General features: G+C 38.0%; 2 protein-coding genes across 7 annotated transcripts in view; one reads left to right on the top strand and one right to left on the bottom strand.

Annotated features, from left to right (window-relative positions):
- LOC126645133 (solute carrier organic anion transporter family member 1A2-like) overlaps nt 1-18,050 on the bottom strand; it is a 45,800-nt gene that overhangs the window by 19,193 nt on the left and 8,557 nt on the right. For 2 of the 3 annotated variants that reach the window (XM_050325179.1, XM_050325180.1), the window contains exon 2: nt 10,698-10,743. In XM_050325179.1, coding sequence (XP_050181136.1) covers nt 10,698-10,743 — 46 coding nt within the window. Of the gene's footprint in view, nt 1-352; nt 372-10,697; nt 10,744-18,050 lie in introns of those variants that run through there. The other variant, XM_050325185.1, reaches the window with a different exon arrangement.
- IAPP (islet amyloid polypeptide) lies at nt 11,147-16,158 on the top strand. 4 transcript variants are annotated; one of them, XM_050325195.1, is made up of 6 exons: nt 11,147-11,383; nt 11,894-12,017; nt 12,138-12,297; nt 12,700-12,796; nt 12,943-13,077; nt 15,692-16,158. In XM_050325195.1, exons 4-6 carry the CDS (start codon nt 12,717-12,719, stop codon nt 15,873-15,875), a joined length of 399 nt encoding a protein of 132 aa, XP_050181152.1. In that variant the 5' UTR covers nt 11,147-11,383; nt 11,894-12,017; nt 12,138-12,297; nt 12,700-12,716; the 3' UTR covers nt 15,876-16,158. The 4 variants fall into 4 exon arrangements, with proteins under 4 accessions (XP_050181152.1, XP_050181153.1, XP_050181154.1 ...); XM_050325196.1 differs by having other exon boundaries at nt 11,894-12,033; XM_050325197.1 differs by lacking the exon at nt 11,894-12,017.

Genomic DNA, 18,050 nt, shown 5'->3' with positions numbered 1-18,050 from the left:
CTAGATTTCAACGTTTAAGAAGCAGTGTTCTGCAAGTTGCTTTGTCTGAGTCCCAAGGGGACATCCTACTTTGAATGTAAAATTCATCTTCCATTTGGCTCAGCTTAGTCATATGGATAAACTGTTAAATCCTAGTTTTATTTACAAACAGGATTAAAAATCACATGAGGTAACCATGCAGAGAACAATTACAGTGGCTGAGTTTTTGCCTAATTGATTTTTCTCGTTGCAAAAAGCTTTTTGAAATCTTGTTTCACTAGGTACAGTTCAAACTGTTACTCAAATGCAATTACACTAATGTTAGACTGAGACAAAGGAAAATATTCTCATGGCAAAACAATTAGGTACTTACAGTTTTGAAAAGATTTCTGCAAGAAATGACTGATACCACACACTTGAACTTTGACTTTTAATCTACATTGTTGAAAATTAACCCAAGTCTACCTACTGCCAAATTTGTTTCTTTGCCAAATTGTTTCAACTGTGCATTTTAGAGTACTCACTCAGGTGTGACAGACATGGACTGAGCCCTTAGAAGGAAAATTGAGCCCATCTCTTTCCCTTCCCTGCCAAAACAAAAAAATGGCCAAGATCTGACAGCTGTGTCAGATCTCTGAGCATGAAATGCTGGCACTCCAGTCCACTGAAGATGTTCAAAAGCACTCACAAGCAAGAAAGGAATTGTAAGACTCCACGTAAGTGTGTAATTTACAGTTTGGATGGTGTCCTATCAAAGAGTGACACAAAGTCAAAAGGGAAGAGGGGAATGAGTTTGTGTTAGTGATTACTGGATGCTGCAAAATCAGAGACTATTTTGAGCAAGCATAAATAGATCTATCTAATGTGACTAGAAGAGATAATTTGACTTTGATTAAATCCGTTAGACATCACATCTAAGAATCAGTAGATACACCTTCAAGTATTGGTGCTGAGACAGCCTTCGTTTGTGACTTTAAGTCTCTTGCTGACACTTGTGTTTGTCTCCCTCACAGAAGTATCTACTAATGCACCTGGAAATCCTAAATTCAAGGTCTAATACATGTGGTGAGGGTGGGATTGGGATTAATGAAAGCCCAACTTTTGAGTATAACTTTCAGTGTTTCTCAGCTTTCCAAGGGAGCTCTAACCTTGCTGAAAATCTCTCTGGACTTCCACATGCCCTGTGTGGTTGTGTTGCTGGGAGGGGAAAAACAACACACCAGCAAGATACTTGGCATTTTTGTTACACAGTGCTTCTGCCTCACAAATTTGCAACACTGCTGCTGTACTGAAAAACATTTTGTAAGCACTCTACTGATGCCTTACAGACAACTGGTGGCTGAGGATCGTGGTCTGCTCAGTGCTGCACCAGAGCAGGCAGTGAGGTGTTTTCCCCTGTTATATCTTACAATAAAACTTTGTAATTTCAAATTTCTGATATGGTATCTTCTCGGTTCTCACACATTAGAAAAATTCTCAAGTAAAAAGCTATTAACATGCATATATATATATATATATATGCAATATATGAAAAGCCTCATACTCCCTCAGAAAAAATGCATTTTGTTAGAGCTATAGCACTGCTTTCGTTTCCTCCTCGTGGTGGTCTCCAAATCACACGTGATGTCAGTCTGTACTAGGATTTTGTTCTTACAGTTTAACTAGAGATAGAAAATATGTTTCCAGATACAGGACTGTGTAGTTCTACAGTCTCTGTAGCACTATTTTATTCAACAGTAATTTCAGCTTAGGGTGAGTAAGGCTGAAGGTTCAGAGCCAGCAAAGGAATTACAAAAAATGGAAATCAAAATTTCCAGCCAAATAAACACCACCTTATAGTAGGCACTTAACAATTTGCTTTAAATACTTACCTCCATATCAGAAAAAAGCAAGCCAGAGGTTATTTTAAGATGCAATTTAAGTGATTTACAATTGGCCACGTGTACAAATTAAATACCTTTCCAAGAAAAGAGGAGTAGATATATGAAATTAACATATGTTCACAAATGCACAGCTAACTATTCAATAAATTTATGTGAAATTCAATACATGTGGAATTCAGTATGGGTCTCTGTTGTGATTAATTAATAGATAACAAAGCTTATAGAGAGTCTATGATGTGTTAGCATATTGAATTCCCATCTTCTCCATGGGATTCCTGAAGGACATATTATCATCAAGTTCACTGTCAGCCCTCTGCTTGAGCAACTGAGACTACAACTGTATTTTTCTGTCTGGGTAGCTTTTGTTTGAGAGGTAGCTCTAATCATTCTACTGCTTCAGCATAAGGAAAATACCTTGAGAACATCAAGTATTTGTACAGAATCAGGGTAATCCTCTATTCTTAGCAAGTAGTTTTGGTGAAGATGCTCACAACAGGCATTAGAGTCATATACTTCCAGAGAGCAATTCATCCCATTTTAAGACAGCTGTCTAAAATAAGTGGGAAGAAATGGTCTCTGGAGGTGCTTCTTCCTTCCCTTGGATTTGAAATTCTAGAGAGCTAGCTTAGTCTGGATAACTAATTTTTAGACAGATAAAAATCAGGTCAGGTGACACCTATCCTAGTTCTCTCCCTAATGCCATTCTAGATCTACTCATCCCGGGCAAGGAACTAAAAAGCCTGTCAGCCAACAGCTCCCAGCCTAAGGTCAGGACCCCCTTACAACTCACAGCATATTCAAATGGATAAACAGTGTTCTTATGGAAAACAGAAAAAGTTCTCAGTTAAAAATGCAAAGTGCAATTATTGGTCCCAGTCCAAATGTTGTATGTCATGAGGAGTTACCTACCAAGAACACAGAAGGCACTTCTGGCCTCGCTGTAAATGCCATACATTATTTTGAAAACACTAAAGACTAAGTAGCTCTTTCCCAGTTGTGAACAATCACATTTAATTCATGAAAAGCTGGACATGTGAACTACATCTCCACAGAACTGAGCACGGCAGCAGTCATGGATTGCACATCCCATGGGACATAGCACGACAACCCAGATAAGAATGGCATGACTCAGAGTAGGTTCACTGTCACTTCCCCCATCAGTTTGGAGCCAGACCACAACCCAAGCAATGTTTAAACCCACTTTTTTTTCTCAGTAGTATCTCCTGAGATCTGCTGCTCTGGCAGTGCACAGCTGTGATAGTTGAACAGCCATGATAGCTGAACAGCTCCCAGTCAAATGGAGGCTTAAGGGGAGAATTTCCTGTGAGGGTAACATAGAATTTTCTTCTCAGGATTGTGCCCTGATCTGGGTGCACTCTCCAAGAGCTTCACTTTTAAACAGACCAGCAAAATTGAGTGTAGAAACCTCACAAGACGGGCTCTTTCACAATATTTTTCTCTCCTTTCACCTGTTCCTAGGGGTCACAGCACCTGCATAAATTAAAAAAAACCACAAACCTTCTCAAGATATTTTGGGAACCTACTCTCTCAAAAGAAAGAGAAGAAGGATGCAAAATAAAGAAATATATAATAATTTAACTGATCCTCCTTTAATAAAAAATGTATTTATTTTGGCAGTGGTTATACCAGACTAAGGTCAATCATGGGGAACCACAAAGTCTCATTGGCCAGTGAAGAGATTAATAAGTAAGACCTTGATCTACTCAAACCAGGTAGGGAAGCATCCATCTGCATTTACCAAAGAAATTAAGGTGATGATTACCTCTGTATAAGCAGAAACAAAGACAGGTACAAAATTTTCTGCTCATTTTGAGTCTGAATTCAAATGTAGTTTGACTTTCCAGTAAGATTTCCTTTCCTCTCACCTCAACAGAGTACACATCAGCTACAAAATGAATAAAAATTTAGATCTGTCTTACATCCTCAGCTTTGCCAGCCACTCTACACATCCCTGTTAACCCATGTTCATCTCAATTCTTTCCCCTGTAACACAGTAAACAGTCATTTGTAGCAAACATTCAGACTCCATACCTTGGAGATAATACTGTCTATGTGCAAAGCATTATTGCTGTTTATTCTCATAATGATTTATTTATTTAAACCAGTGACACTGTCATAACAGTTTCTCCCTTAAGAAAGCAGTTTAGCATGTTGATTTGCACTTGTATGGATTTGGGGGCTCTGCTTTTGTTTTAGCAAAACTTTCACGTCTTGTGGCAAACTTCATGAAGACATAAAATCCTTTATTCTTCGTAAAATTTGCTACAAATCTGGAAGACATTCTGTTACACAAACTTCTGGTTTTAAATGTTAGAAAACATAGATGTTCCAATTGTCAAAACAGCTTTTCAGAATAAAATGTCTATGTAAAAAAAAAAAAAATATTGAAAACCTAAATATACTACCTCCTCTTTATAAAGCACAAAGAGATTTGTTGTGAGATCAGGTCATCAGCTTTCCACTAACCAGGCACATTGTCTCATGAACATACTTTCAGAAAACTTAAAGCAACGAATGTACTGTAGGTTGACTGGCAGTTCAAAGCTTCAGAGTCTCTCTGGAGACTTTTACTCTAGAAAAATGACATTAACTATGATTCATCGATCAGTGGTTTATGTAACCTGATCGCATTTCACTTTCACTATCCACCAAGTCCCCAAGGTTTTTGATGTGTGATAATATGCTTTGTGTGCAGAGGTATCATCAGGCTGGATACCAGTTACTAGAAACTGCTTAAAGAAAATACACCTGGCCTTTCTAGGCACAATTTACATAGTGGCCTTGTCTAAAAAATCTCAATCCTCAAAGGTGAAACATCTGAGTGGAATCTCCAGGATCTTTTGGGAATCAGGCACATACCTACACATGTACCTGTGATCAAGGGGATTTCTAGATACAAACATCTCATTTTTAAAAAATAGGAAGTTTTAACAGAATCCTCCAAAGCTGATACTCTTTCTCAGAAAGGTTTAAGTTGAATGAAATATGGATCCTCTTTTGACAATGAAAATTAAAGTACTGACTTTAAATAACAGTGTACATTGAAGACTTTCTAATAAAAAATACCTTACCTCTACACTGATGCTTTTTACGGTTCTTTCAACAATTGCTTATTCAACTTCTACAAACTATTATGAGTATTATAAAAGGCAACAGGATGGTATATGACTTAAAGAAGTGGGCTGTAGTGATCCATACCACCATGAAGACTGTGACTGCTTATGAGAAAGGCTTATAAAATAATTTTAGACTGTGTTAACCCCTCATTTACATGGAATTATATGAAATGTTCCTCTGATATGAAATTATATATGACATTGCTAACATTCTCCATTTCTTAACACAACATCAACACTGTGGCAATGTGATAGCTCTCTAAAATGAAACCATCCATTTGCAGCCCATGGGAATGCATCAGGGAGGGGTACAGGGCCTCTGTGAAAACTAAAACAATTAAACCTACAGCCACTAGAATCATAGTCAGCAGTCAGGGTGGAAATGTGCAGGAATCCTGTAAATCAAGAAAAAGAGAGAACAAAAGAAAAAAAGACCACCTATGCAAACAATAGTTTACGTAATAGAAAATACTCTGAAATCAAAAGCAGAGTTTAAGGTATCCATTCTAAATAAACAGTAAATATTCAACACCTAAAGATTTTAAAGACACTTGTCCCGAAGTATGTGCTTGTCTGCTGCTCTGCACAGGGCTCTTTTCTAAATCAAATGCTTTGATAAGATGGCTGCTCAGCTTTGTCCCATTGAAACTTTAGCATTCATTGGCACAACATGTGTTATTATGAAATCATTTCAGAGTGTTAGTGACTAACACGTTCCAGAGCCTCTTATTTTTTTCCCCCTCTCAAAATACAGTGCTTTCAATTTCCCACTGGGTATTTCATTCAATAACAGTTCGTTGCAAAAAGCACCACATTTTGAACCAGCCACATCACTTGTAACTCCTAAAATGGTTGTGAGAGCTCACATTTAAGTACTGACTTTTCCACACCATTCCTGATTTCTGTTATCAAGGATAAGCTCAGCCAAAGTGGATTTCTTGCTAAATGGATGGAAACAGCAATATTTGGAGTAAAAAACACTACCATAACAGACCAAAAATCCACTATATTTTTTCAGATGCATATATGCTGAACTTTTAATGAATTTTTAATGACTTTTTACAGTAGAGAGACAAATTCATGTACTGATTCACATTCCTTGTGCTTATCAAAATCGTCTCTCAACTCCCAGTAGGATGAAAAGGTCAGGTCTTGTACTCACACACACAACAATTCAAGCATACTGTAAATTCAGCCCTACTGCTCTTCTTTTTGAAGAAGAGCTATCTTATTTGGCAGCTACATGTGATGACATGCAATAAATAATTTATATTTCATGGGATTGTTAACGTAGATTCTCCTACGTAAGCGAGTAGACTGCATCTGCCCTTAGTGAAAAATAGTTTGGAACATGACTGATTCTCAGTTCAGCACAACTCTCCTTTTTAAACAGCAGAGAAAATGCCACTATTAATAGCAGAACTGTCAAGACAGCATCATCTGAAAGACTCAGAGTGTTTCAAGACAAAGCCAGATTGTCATTCTCTTGCTGCACTTTGCAAAAGGTTGGGGGGGAGGAGGGGGAAGAAAAAAAAAATCTGATTATTGAAAGTGAGATAGTTTAAAAGGAAACTTAGTTAAAATTTATGCTCTGGATCAGATAGGAAGGGCTGACATGATTCAGTGTAGGATTCTTTTGGAAACCAGCTGTTTCTCTTACAGGAGAGTGGTTCCATTTGTCCCGTGTTTACTAGGGATTCACCTCCAGTGAAATAAGTCTGGGAAGCATGGAGGGTAGTTCCTGGTCTCATTGTACCTTCTACAGATGTCTGTGCTCTTTATAAAATGCTGGGGTGGGGAAAAAGAGGTGGAGAATTCTCACAGTTACATTTAGTAAATCAAAAACAGCACTTCCACACATACCTAATTCCTTATTCATTTTTTCCCCTAACAGGAGCATTGAGGGAGACTTCATTCTGCACATTCAGTAGCTTTGGGGTGACCTTATTGTGTAGCCTTGCAGCACCTGAAGGGAGCCTGAAAGGAAGATGGAGAGGGACTTTCTGCATGGGCATGGAATGACAGGAAAAGGGAATGGCTTCAAGTTGATAGAGAATGAGTTTAAATTAGTCATTGGGAAGAAACTCTTCACTGTGAAGGTGGTGAAGCGCTGGAACAGAGCAGCTGTGGATGCCTTGTCCTTGGAAGTGTTAAAAGCCAGGTTGGATGGGGCTCTCAGCAATCTGGTTTAGTGGAAGGTGTCCATGGCAGCAGGGTAGGAACTAGATGGTCTTTAAGGTCTCTTCCAACCCAAACCATTCTAAGATTCTACGATTCTAGTATAGTCACTCCAGACTCTTCCATAAGGACAAACCTATGCAGTGAACAGGGATGCCAATTTACACTGCACTGGCTCCACAAGGAGATACTCAAATAAGTGCCAAACCCTTCCTTTTAGCAAGATCCTTTGTTCTTCTTTTAAGTGCACATATGAATACTACACGTGTTAGAGCACTCTATATACTACTGTAGTAGTGGCATGTATAAATTACAGCAACATCTTTGAAACCTGAAAATCTAGAAGTTAAACCCTCTGTTGTATTCAAAGGTAAGGTTTTGGATGCAAGCCAGTAGAAGGCATGCAATTAAAACTCTAGAAACTGTAAGTAGGAATGGCATTAGGAACTCAAACTCGTCAGTCACCGAGCTGTCAATTCTGACTTTGCTGATTTAAATATGGAGTTTATTTCTCTTGCCTGGGAGATTCCCAGCTATAGGAACTGATTCAGCACAGGCTGCTGAACTCATTCTCAGAGCAATCATTAACAATAGTCCTTTGAGGCTACATCACAGTTCTGTCAGTGGTGTGAGTTGACTAATATAATACATCATAAAAGTAGTTTTAAAATATTGCTAACCATCCAAATTACTTTTTTCCATTTCCTAGTCAGTTCCATGGATGGTCACCCTTCATTTCTGAATCACCTGTTTTTAACACTGCAGGAGAAATTATTAACTTTCCTTCTCTCACCTCTCTGCTGCTTCTTACATATTTCTTTCACAGGTTTTACACTCATTTGGGGATCAACAAGGAGAGCTGTTTGTATTTTTGTCAGCACTGAAATAGACCACACCAAATAGGAGTAACAAAGAAAGTTGTGCTGGCAAAAGCTTCTTTGGTAAAACACTATTTGAACAAAGCAGATAAAATTACAAGTCCACACACCAGAAAGCACAAACATTGTAGTATTCATCAACACAGCACCAAGCAAGAAATACTGGGAAGAGAGCATTTTAGCCAAGATTTTCAGGCTTTGGCATCCAAATGCAAAAATTTAAGGAATAATCAAGGTTCCTCATCAGAAGTGTCTAGCGTAATTTCAGACTCCCTCTGATGTTCCACCTAGTTTGTAGTTGCTGCAACAGTGCTAGACAGGTTCAGGAATGTCAATACTGGGTATTCTAGGACATATGAAATGATAGTAGGAAACTCTGTTTAGGGACCTGATTTACTCCTCTAATTTCAGGTTTGGCTATTCGAACACAAGGCACTTTGACTTTTTCAGAGGTGCTGACACTACAGTGAAACCTCTTTTTTATACTTTACTTTTGTTTTGCAGCTTAATTTAGAAGGAATCAAAGGTTAATAAGGGCTAAGAAAATTGCTGTAAACGTGAAAAAATTTTGTCAGTTCACATGAAACATTGTCCTGAACTCATATAACAGCTACAGGCTGTGACACATATACCATTCTGTTTCATTATTGGTTATATTTACACTGATGCATATTAATGCTGTTGTTATGCTTTCTGGTTTATTAAAAAAAATTGAAATAAGCCCATTTAAAGGTAATGCCTGTAGCTTTTCCTTTTCTTTTTTTCATACAACAGGCAAACTAAACCATAAGATAGTCACACACTTCTAGTTCCTGGTAACTGAGCAACAATGTAATTTACTGGAGACATCTGCCTTACACAGCTGTACAGCAGCTGGTAAAGTGCAAGCAACAGGTAATATGGCTCTTTGTCACTCTCACAAATGGGAGAGATACATCCATTACCAAAATTCTTAATGTGTGTTATTAATGTTATTAAGCAAATGTAAAACTCAGGAATTGAAAAGCAGCCACTGCAAATGGGAACCAGCTGTCCAGCAGGTGTCAAGAATAGCCTAAGAAAAAGGTAAATATGAGAAAGAGGGAGAAAACCTTAAATGTCAGGCACTGAGCACATAGGAGAGTTAAAGCACCCCTGATGGAATTCATTTCACATACATTCAGACACCCACAGTGTAAACATCTATACCTGAGCGAGTCACCCAGAGCTGTTTTTATGGGCAAAACGGAAAAACAGGCACTAATCATCTAAGCCATTTTAGACTTCTGCATTAGAAACAGGCACTGGAATGGTCTCTCTATTCATCTCACATTTAGTCAGATAAATCCCACTCCCCAGTGCACAACAGCAGCAGACACCTGAGACAGGGCTGGTTCCCCGTTCCTCTGCTGCCAGTACATCACAGTGCCGAGCACGGTCATCATTTTGCAACTCCAGACATTCATGGGGGTAGTTTCCAGAAGAAAGCGGGCCATTGGCATGCCAAATCTTCTGGACTCTTTTTAAGCCTTGTCTCTGGTGTCCCCTAACCCTCATACAGGCACAGTAATTTAAAGAAGTCTTTTCATCCAGACTTAAACCCCAATATAAAAATGACTATGTAACTACTCAGAGTAGAATTGCTCACGGGTTTCTTTAAGGAGAATACTTGATTCATTTTTTTTTCTTGGGCCGGTAACAATTGTTTTGCACAGTAATACAGTTGTTTTTCTAAGCTCAAGGTTACAGAACTTTGTCAGTGGTAAAAATAGTTTTCTAGCCACTCACTAGTCGGTACTAACTGCATATTATTTAGTACCAACATCTTGAAATTTGAGTTACGAATTGTTCTGCTGTCAAAGAGATTCCACAAGTTCGTATTCCATTTTGGTTTGTGTAGGAAAACGCTATTCCTGCTTAAGACAACTTGTAACAGAAGCAGCAATTTTGTTAACCTTACATCTGACTAATTGCTGGATAGACTTCTTGCTGACTCTGCCAAGGCGCTGTGTGGCCCAGGAGGCTGGCAATGATCCTGGGACACCATGAGCCTAGTTTCATTTCTGCAGTGCACTCAAGAATCAGCCTTTCTCTTCCTCTCTCAAAGCATTAGTGGTTCCCCCCCAAGGCTACTTGCAGGACAGCTAGAATTAGAATTTGGGACCAATATTTCTTTGAAAAGCCTGTTTCACTTTTCTTATGTCAAACCATAGCTTGATTCAAGCAAGCACTCAGATGCCTTAAAAAATAAAAGATTCTGAATATTCAGTTCAGTCTTTTAAAATCTTAAATGCATACTGATCTATCCATTGTTTTTCAGGATTTCAAACAACATCTTTCACAAGAGCTGAGCACACACACCACTACTGAGTAGTCAGAGGACACAGACCTCTTCTCACCCCAGAAAAAGTGCACCAAGGCATTTTCAAGTTCAATATTCAAGCAGTGAATACTGGCTGGTGTCAATCACCAGCCAGATTATCTGCCTAATTGTTTCTCAGCACAATTCTCTCTCTGTAAAATGGCTTTAATCTCGCCTTTATTTCATAGCAGTGAAATTGCTACACTGAAAATAACACCAGAATATTATTTCATTGTAGTGAACTTGTTTCAGATGCTGAACAGAACTTACTGTCATGGTGAAGATAAAACACTGTACTTACTTCTCTTACACTGGGACTTTCCATCCAGAGGAGGGATAGCAGGAACCTGGCGAAAAAAATATGGGATCATATCATTAAAAACAGAGAGCAAAATATCAGGAAGTAACATCCCTTAAAAGAAAAAACACAAAACACAGAACTCACAACACATGCACAGCCCCCCACACCCCCAATAAGCAACTACAACAACCAACAAAGCATTTTGTCACTTTCTAGAGTCTTATTTGCAGACTCACTGTTGTAATCAAGTTAAGAGGCTACTGTCCCAGCTAAATATTCCTTCTGTATTCAACTCAAGTAACACTGATGCCTGAAGTGAGCCAACACTGGAACTTTAGCCATTTCAATGAAAATCTGGTGTTACAGACTAAACCAACAAAGAAAGGGAGTTTCAGTCAAGGCAATGGACTTGGCATTGAAGCAGTTCTGAACAAATTTGTGTTCTTTGGGATAGAAGAGACGCATATGGTAACTTCTTATCCCAGAAAACTCTGCCTGAGATTTTGTGCCAGCATCTTGACCACCATAGATAATTAAAGACCTGTTTTCCAAAGGCACTGGGGCACCTAACATAAACTAAGTAGAAGAGGAAAAAAAAAAGAAACAAAACCACCACGATTTGCCTATTTCCCACTGAAATCTGGGGAAAATGGTTCTAATCTGTATCCTTGGAAATCTGCAATCAGGTAATTTATTAATACTGGATTTAGTCTATTAAAAGCTGTGCCTTTTTCTCTGTGCACACTAGAGAAAAAAATGTGCACAAGTAGTCTTTATTGTGACATTTCCTGGCTTTTTCATCCTAGTCTTGCCTTCTTAAAAATATTAATTGGCTCAATTTTCATGTATGCATGAAATCTACCAGTCTTTGTAAAACGTGAGATTTTACATGAATAGTGACAGAATTTTCATTCACATTTATGCTTGACTGAAAAATGTACACGGTTTCTACTGTGTTACCCTGAATGATAACCCTATCTGTCAAGTTAAAAAATTTTCAGTCTTTTCTTACTCCTCACACAGCTTTTATCCCTCCAAACACTTTTCCTCTTTGATCTATGCGCTTCTACAACAAACCTCCACAACTTCAACTGCTCTGTCTTCCCTAAGATATCTGTTTCCTTCTGTTTCAATCACCAGTGATCTGGTGTTTCATTTGCTCTGGCTTTCTTTGTGACTTTTGTTACCTTATTTAGCCCTCAAAAACACCCACAGGGAATATTACCTCAGCATCTTATCAGAACTGTAAAGCTGGGGCTACATTTCGGGTGTGCAATATGCTATTACAGCACCTTCACCAGGGCATCCTGCATATACCAGGTGAATATTTACTGAGGTACTAACGAAATAATGACCCACCTGCCTCTGCTCCTCTCTGGGGCACTTTCTGTCTATAGGGATTGGAATTAACGACAGTCTCTCTGTTCTGCCTGATGTCAGAGCTGAGAAAGGTGTGAAGGATATATAAGAGCCGTATTACTTGTCAGCAAGGAAGAGGGAAAAGGATACTCCAGAGCTAGATGCAAGCGTGGAATTGTTGCATGCACCCTTCTTGCTGACACAGACGGGCTTCTCCAGTTAGATCTGTGACCACAAAAAGGTAAACATTTTCCCTTTTCTCTGTAGATGCAGTGCAACAGATGTGCTTTCAGGAAAGCAAAATATCCCTCATTATTAACCAGCAGCATTTTTTAGGAAAAGGCTAAGACAAATACAAGGGAAACTGCACCTGGGACCAGTGTTTGAGAGTGGGATATGTCAGGAAATGCAAGCCAGAGATAAGGGATAGGATTGAAAGTACTAGATAAAAAATGAGCATTTACTGCTGAGAGCTATCTGTCTAAAACTGCATTGTGCCCCTAAACTTAAAGGGATAATTTTTTCACTCCAGACTGTGAAAAGGACTAGCTGCCATTGATTCAGGACAGAATGGGAATCAGTAATAGGATGTGCTGAAAACTATTCGGGTTTGCTTTCAGTTTTGAATCATTATTCTTTTCAGAAAGTTTGGAAGCAAAGATGTGCAACCTAAAGCTGTCTGTTTTCTTCATTGCACTTTCTGTCACTCTGAGCTTTTTGGAAGCTACACCTATTGAGAAGTGAGTAACAAACAATCATGTTTATTTCGTTTTAGGGAAAAAGGTGTTCAGATTATTGCATGAGCTGCTTTTGCTTTCATGACTCAAATAATACGAGCAAAAATAGAGCTATTCAGTTTCACTGGGTATTTTGTTGTTGTTTGAAGATTACTGTCTGTGGCCGATGATCTGTCTGATGGTACTTCTAAGAGACAAGGATGGATATTGCCAGTAATGTCACAGAATACACTCTCAGGACTTAGTGAGGAAATGCCAGAGCAACCAGCAGCAAAGACAAAAAGGTATCGATTTTCCTTGTTTCTTCTAGTCATATCAGACAGGATTAAATTATGAAGTAAACTTTGTGCCAGTAATATCTTATTACTCGAGACTCTTCATCTCTGCTGTTTATTCTCAAAAAGAGATTAAAATATCCTTCTTCTAGTAAATAGAGCTTTTCTGTAAACAGAAAGATCAGCTTTTCTGTAAGTGTAAGGTTAGAGCATTCAGGGGGAAAAGTGAAATCCAGAGACAAAAGTTGCAGATCATTTAGTCCCTTTACAATTATAATGCTTTCATAATTTACAAAGGTTACAAATACTACAATACTTTGAGAAGAAAGGTGTATTTCTTTTTTTTAAAGTTGGTCACATTTCCAAGCCTGAGGGGGAAAAAAATATATATCCTTCTTAATAACACTAATGCTCTGATAGAATGGAATTGTTTCATAATATAACATTCTCCTGGAAGTAATTTTTCATTACAGGTTTAGATATCAATTTAATCATAGGAAGAACGAAAAGTTGCAATTGATAGGACAGCATTTGTCTGAAATGCATTCATATTTATAAATTCATAAATCCAGTTTCAGGTAACTTTTTAATGAATAAAAAAACATTTCAAGAAGTATTTGCAATTTGTACTAAAAGATAAGCAGCACTGAGCTATTCACGGAATCATCATGGTTGGAACAGACCTTCAAGTTCAGCTAGTTTTGTCAGGCTTTTGATTGAATTTTTTCAATGACAATTCTGTTATAAATAGTTTTAGTAAATACACATGTATTTACTAAATACAGAGTTGCTTGTGCCTTTCTCTTTGAATATATATTTTTAAATACTATTATATGACAACTCTGCTATCTTCCAAAATATTTTTATAATGGTGATTAACTTCTCACATTTTTACAGCTATCACTTAAAAAAAAAAAAATCCAAAAAAACCCACAAAAATAACTGTAATACTCAAAGACAAGGAATCACCTTTCTGAGTGTGGGATGCCTTATCTGCTTTTTTGGAGCCTTGGACAGTATCTCACTGGGGGAACTGTCTCATTGAAACACACATTTAGGGGCTACAGATCAGAGAGATAACAGGTATAGTGGGCTCAGTCAGTCTACACATCAGAAAGAAACCCAGTAGCTTCCTGTAAGGGCTGGAGTTTTACACTTGGAGTACCAGGACCTGATTTTCCACCTCTAATGAAAAAGAGAATTCTACCTCCCCAGACAAATCAGGACCTCCATGAGAACCAGCTGCTGTTTGAACCTCCTATGTTAAGGACTTGGTTAAACTCTTAAAATCAATAAAACTACCCAGGAAAATCTAAGAGAAGCTATATAAAGCCCTGTCCAACCATTTCATTTAAGTACAACTACATATTTAAAATATTAATTGCTTAGAAATTGCTGCCTATCTCCCGATGAAGAACCGGTATAATACAGACACTTCTCTCACAAATGATGTTCCACTTGGATTCTTAGATCAATACAAATAATTTTAAAAGGCTATATGACATTTTAGATAACAGATGTAATAATCAGTAGGAAAAGGAACTCACTGATAACTCCTGAGTTTCACACTGGGAAAGTGTCACTCTTCACAGTGAATTTTTGCTGTAAATTAGGGTCTACCTCATGCCACACCAGCATGAAGAAGTCCAAGAAAAGTAACAATAACTCAGTAGGCAACCTTAGCAAGCAAGTATTTCTGAAGGAACAACATAGTGGTCAAAGAAACAAATTTGAAAACCCAAGCTCTTTCAAGCTAGTAGTTTTATTGTGATTCAAAAAAAAAAAAAGAAACCAAAACCAAAAAACAACTCATGCTATATACATTTTACATGGAGTTCTGCAAATGGTCTGTTGGTTCACCTATTTGTAGATATGGATCCTTCCATGGATACTCTTTAAAGTATCATTATCTCAGCAAATCATTATCTCCTACCACTAGAGCACTTTCAAATTGCTGGTGTTTTCAACAGAGATGTGGCAGCTTTTTGGTAATGATGAAATCTCTTTTGAGTCAGAGCTAAGTGGTAGAGAGACAGAGTGGCACTGAAGTTGGCAGAAGCTGCCAATGCCTGCCACCTCTCATAATGTGTGGTGCAATTGGGAGAAAGAGTCTTTGGGCTCATTCCACTTGATGTGGACTGGAATATTACCATTCACCTCAGTGTGATATGACTGTGTGGTAACAAGAGACCTAAAAAAATGTTAGTGAGTGTCATTGTGTTAGTAATCCTCATGATATCAGCAAGAGCTCTAAATAGATTTAGAAGTTCAGCTTGAAGCTAAACATTTAGTCATTGCTTTCACTTAGTGTATAATCTATACTATCATTACAGGGTTTCTAGATGTCACAAACTGCTATGCAGAATATCAATAAAAAACGACATATGACTGTTGAGGTCTCTGCATTTGAATAACCCCCACCATTAAAACTGATAATAGATACAGCACAAGAATTTTTTTACAGGCACAAAGTAGGTGGTGGGAAGATTGTGATGTTCCTGTATTTGTGCACGTCTTAAAAGAACTCCCACATTAGCACAGCTCAAATGACTGTTAGAAGCGGCACACTCTCTATTGCTCATCATTTGACTTAATCTTGGCTCTTTCTGTCTCACCTTGGTAGTCACCACCTGGAGAAGCGGAAATGCAACACCGCTACGTGTGTGACACAGCGCTTGGCCGACTTTTTGGTTCGTTCCAGCAACAGCATCGGAGCAATTTATTCGCCTACGAATGTGGGCTCCAACACGTATGGAAAGAGGGACACAGAAGGGCTATTAAGCAGAGAACCCCCAAACAATGCATAGCTTTAAGGTGGCTACAGATACAGTTTTCATTAGGAGCTCAGATTTTAATGTATCAATAACCTCTTGGTCATTTATTACTTGTACAGTCTTAACAGTGCCTTGTTTTCTGTGCGTGCCTGTGGGTGGGTATGTGATTTATGTTCACCATTTCACTATGCATGTACAAGGACATGCATAGGCTATCCTTCCAACTCCATTACGAACTCCAGAAACCTGCTTGTCAAATTCTGTTGTAAAAAAATAAATGTATCTATCACGATAATAAATGGAAAAGTAATTGCAACAGGGGTTTTTTATTATTATTATTAAAAGGATGAAAAACATAACTATGATGTGTATGTCTTTATAGTCACAGCTTGGTAAGAGAAGGTAATCATAATTAAAGAACAGTAAATATCAGAATGCTAGCAAAAGTTATGCCCTAATGAAAGTAAAACAGAAGAATCTTCTGGGTTTGAAACATCTGCAGCATCTCGTTCTGCACAACTGAAGGAACAATCAGGTGAGACAAGTTGGCTGCACAGTACGTCATAATCATATGATTATGCAGTTCTCTGACTGTTCTCCTGCCACTCTAACATGCATTAAGCAAGTAGAAGTAGTCTTGCAGCACAGACATCTGTACATACCAAGCATGGGATTTTAATAATTTGCAGTTGTTACTCTGAGATTTTATCAGTAAAATTAGAATAATGAGCTTTTAAATATGAATACCAGAAAACTCAGTTAACAATCCAGCAGAAACTCCTGTCCTTGGGTATTCCTTCCCTAGAACCAGAGCAACAAAGGGAAGAGACAAATCCCATAAGTAGTTGTAGCATCAAAATTTATCAGAGGAACAGGGTAAATTTGTCCACCAGCATATTTATATTGCTACCAAAATCCGAGAAAACTATTTTAGAGATGGGCAAACCCTAACGAAAATTTGACAGTGTTATTTTCTATTACCCCAGCCCAGTATCAGTGCAGGCTTAAAAAAACATGTTTGCTCCTTTAGATTGCTAAGCAAACTTTCATAGAGATTACATCCTGTATCACAGCAATGGTTGTTTTGTCTATCATTTTCTCTGTGAAGGCTTCACTATCATCTGAAAAACATTACTGTCCAATTATGAAAAACACTCAGCAGAAGCTCAGTTCTGGAGAAGCAGATTAAATCTTAATAATTGCCTTCAGTTGATTCTGTTCTGAAGTATACCTCAAAATAGATACATTTTTGATAAGTTTAATGTTAAATGGCATATTCCCTTCATTTCACAAATAGTACATGGGAATAAAAATTACTGCACAGAATTTCTGCTGTAAAAGTATTACTGATTACTCTCTTTACTGAAGAAAGTTTCAATCTTTGTTAATGTTCTAATGCATATTTATTCTGATTTTTATTGAGGAAATCATTCATATGGTATTAAACTTGTCTAATATTGCTTCCAGTTTGAAATTCTTTCCATTCAAGTTAGAGTTATGCTACACGCCCATTCTGTGCTTAATTTGTTTTTCAGATAGGATACTTATTTTTCAGAAAATAAAGGAGAAAGTGAAAGGACAGCTTTGAAGTGTCACTGTGACATTGTACAGAGGAGTAACCACGTGGAGTCTTCCCTTCCTACAACGCTTTATGCACCAGCTTTTGCTCTGTCAGCTCCCATTTGGCAAATCACAAGAAAGCACAGGCTGCCTATGCACAGGATCAGTGCTGGGTACATTATTTTCTGCCTTATGCACTCCTGAACCTGGTGGATTTGACACTAACATGTATTTAACATTGGTTGCACTATTTGGCAAATACTGAAAATTATTTCTCATCTAAATCAGTGAAACCACAGAGAGGGATAAGAGATTTATCAGTAGCTCAGAGGGTGACCATCTCACCTATCTCCAACTGCTCTTTGTCTCACCAGGTGTCAGTGCTCTCCTGAAATTTGGTGGAGAAAGACAGCTACTTCACCAAATTCATCCCAGCTTAGACATCTATTTTGGGATGGGATGAATCACTCTTGAACTGCCTCCATTTCTTCCTTGACGATACAGAGTGTCTAGACAATTAGGTGAAAATGAGCACTTAACTTTAAGATAACTGGAGTTAGGTGACAGGAATCTCATCTGCAATTGGTATGAACTGTTCAAACTAAAAAAAAAAACAAACCTCTCAAAATCAACTCATATTCTGAACTA

This window comes from Myiozetetes cayanensis, unplaced genomic scaffold (genome assembly GCF_022539395.1).
Source record: "Myiozetetes cayanensis isolate MyiCay16 unplaced genomic scaffold, myiCay2020 scf3, whole genome shotgun sequence".
In the NCBI taxonomy this organism is placed as follows: domain Eukaryota; kingdom Metazoa; phylum Chordata; class Aves; order Passeriformes; family Tyrannidae; genus Myiozetetes; species Myiozetetes cayanensis.
The sequence above is the reverse complement of the archived record's forward strand: the minus strand, read 5'-3'. Positions and strand labels throughout refer to the sequence as shown.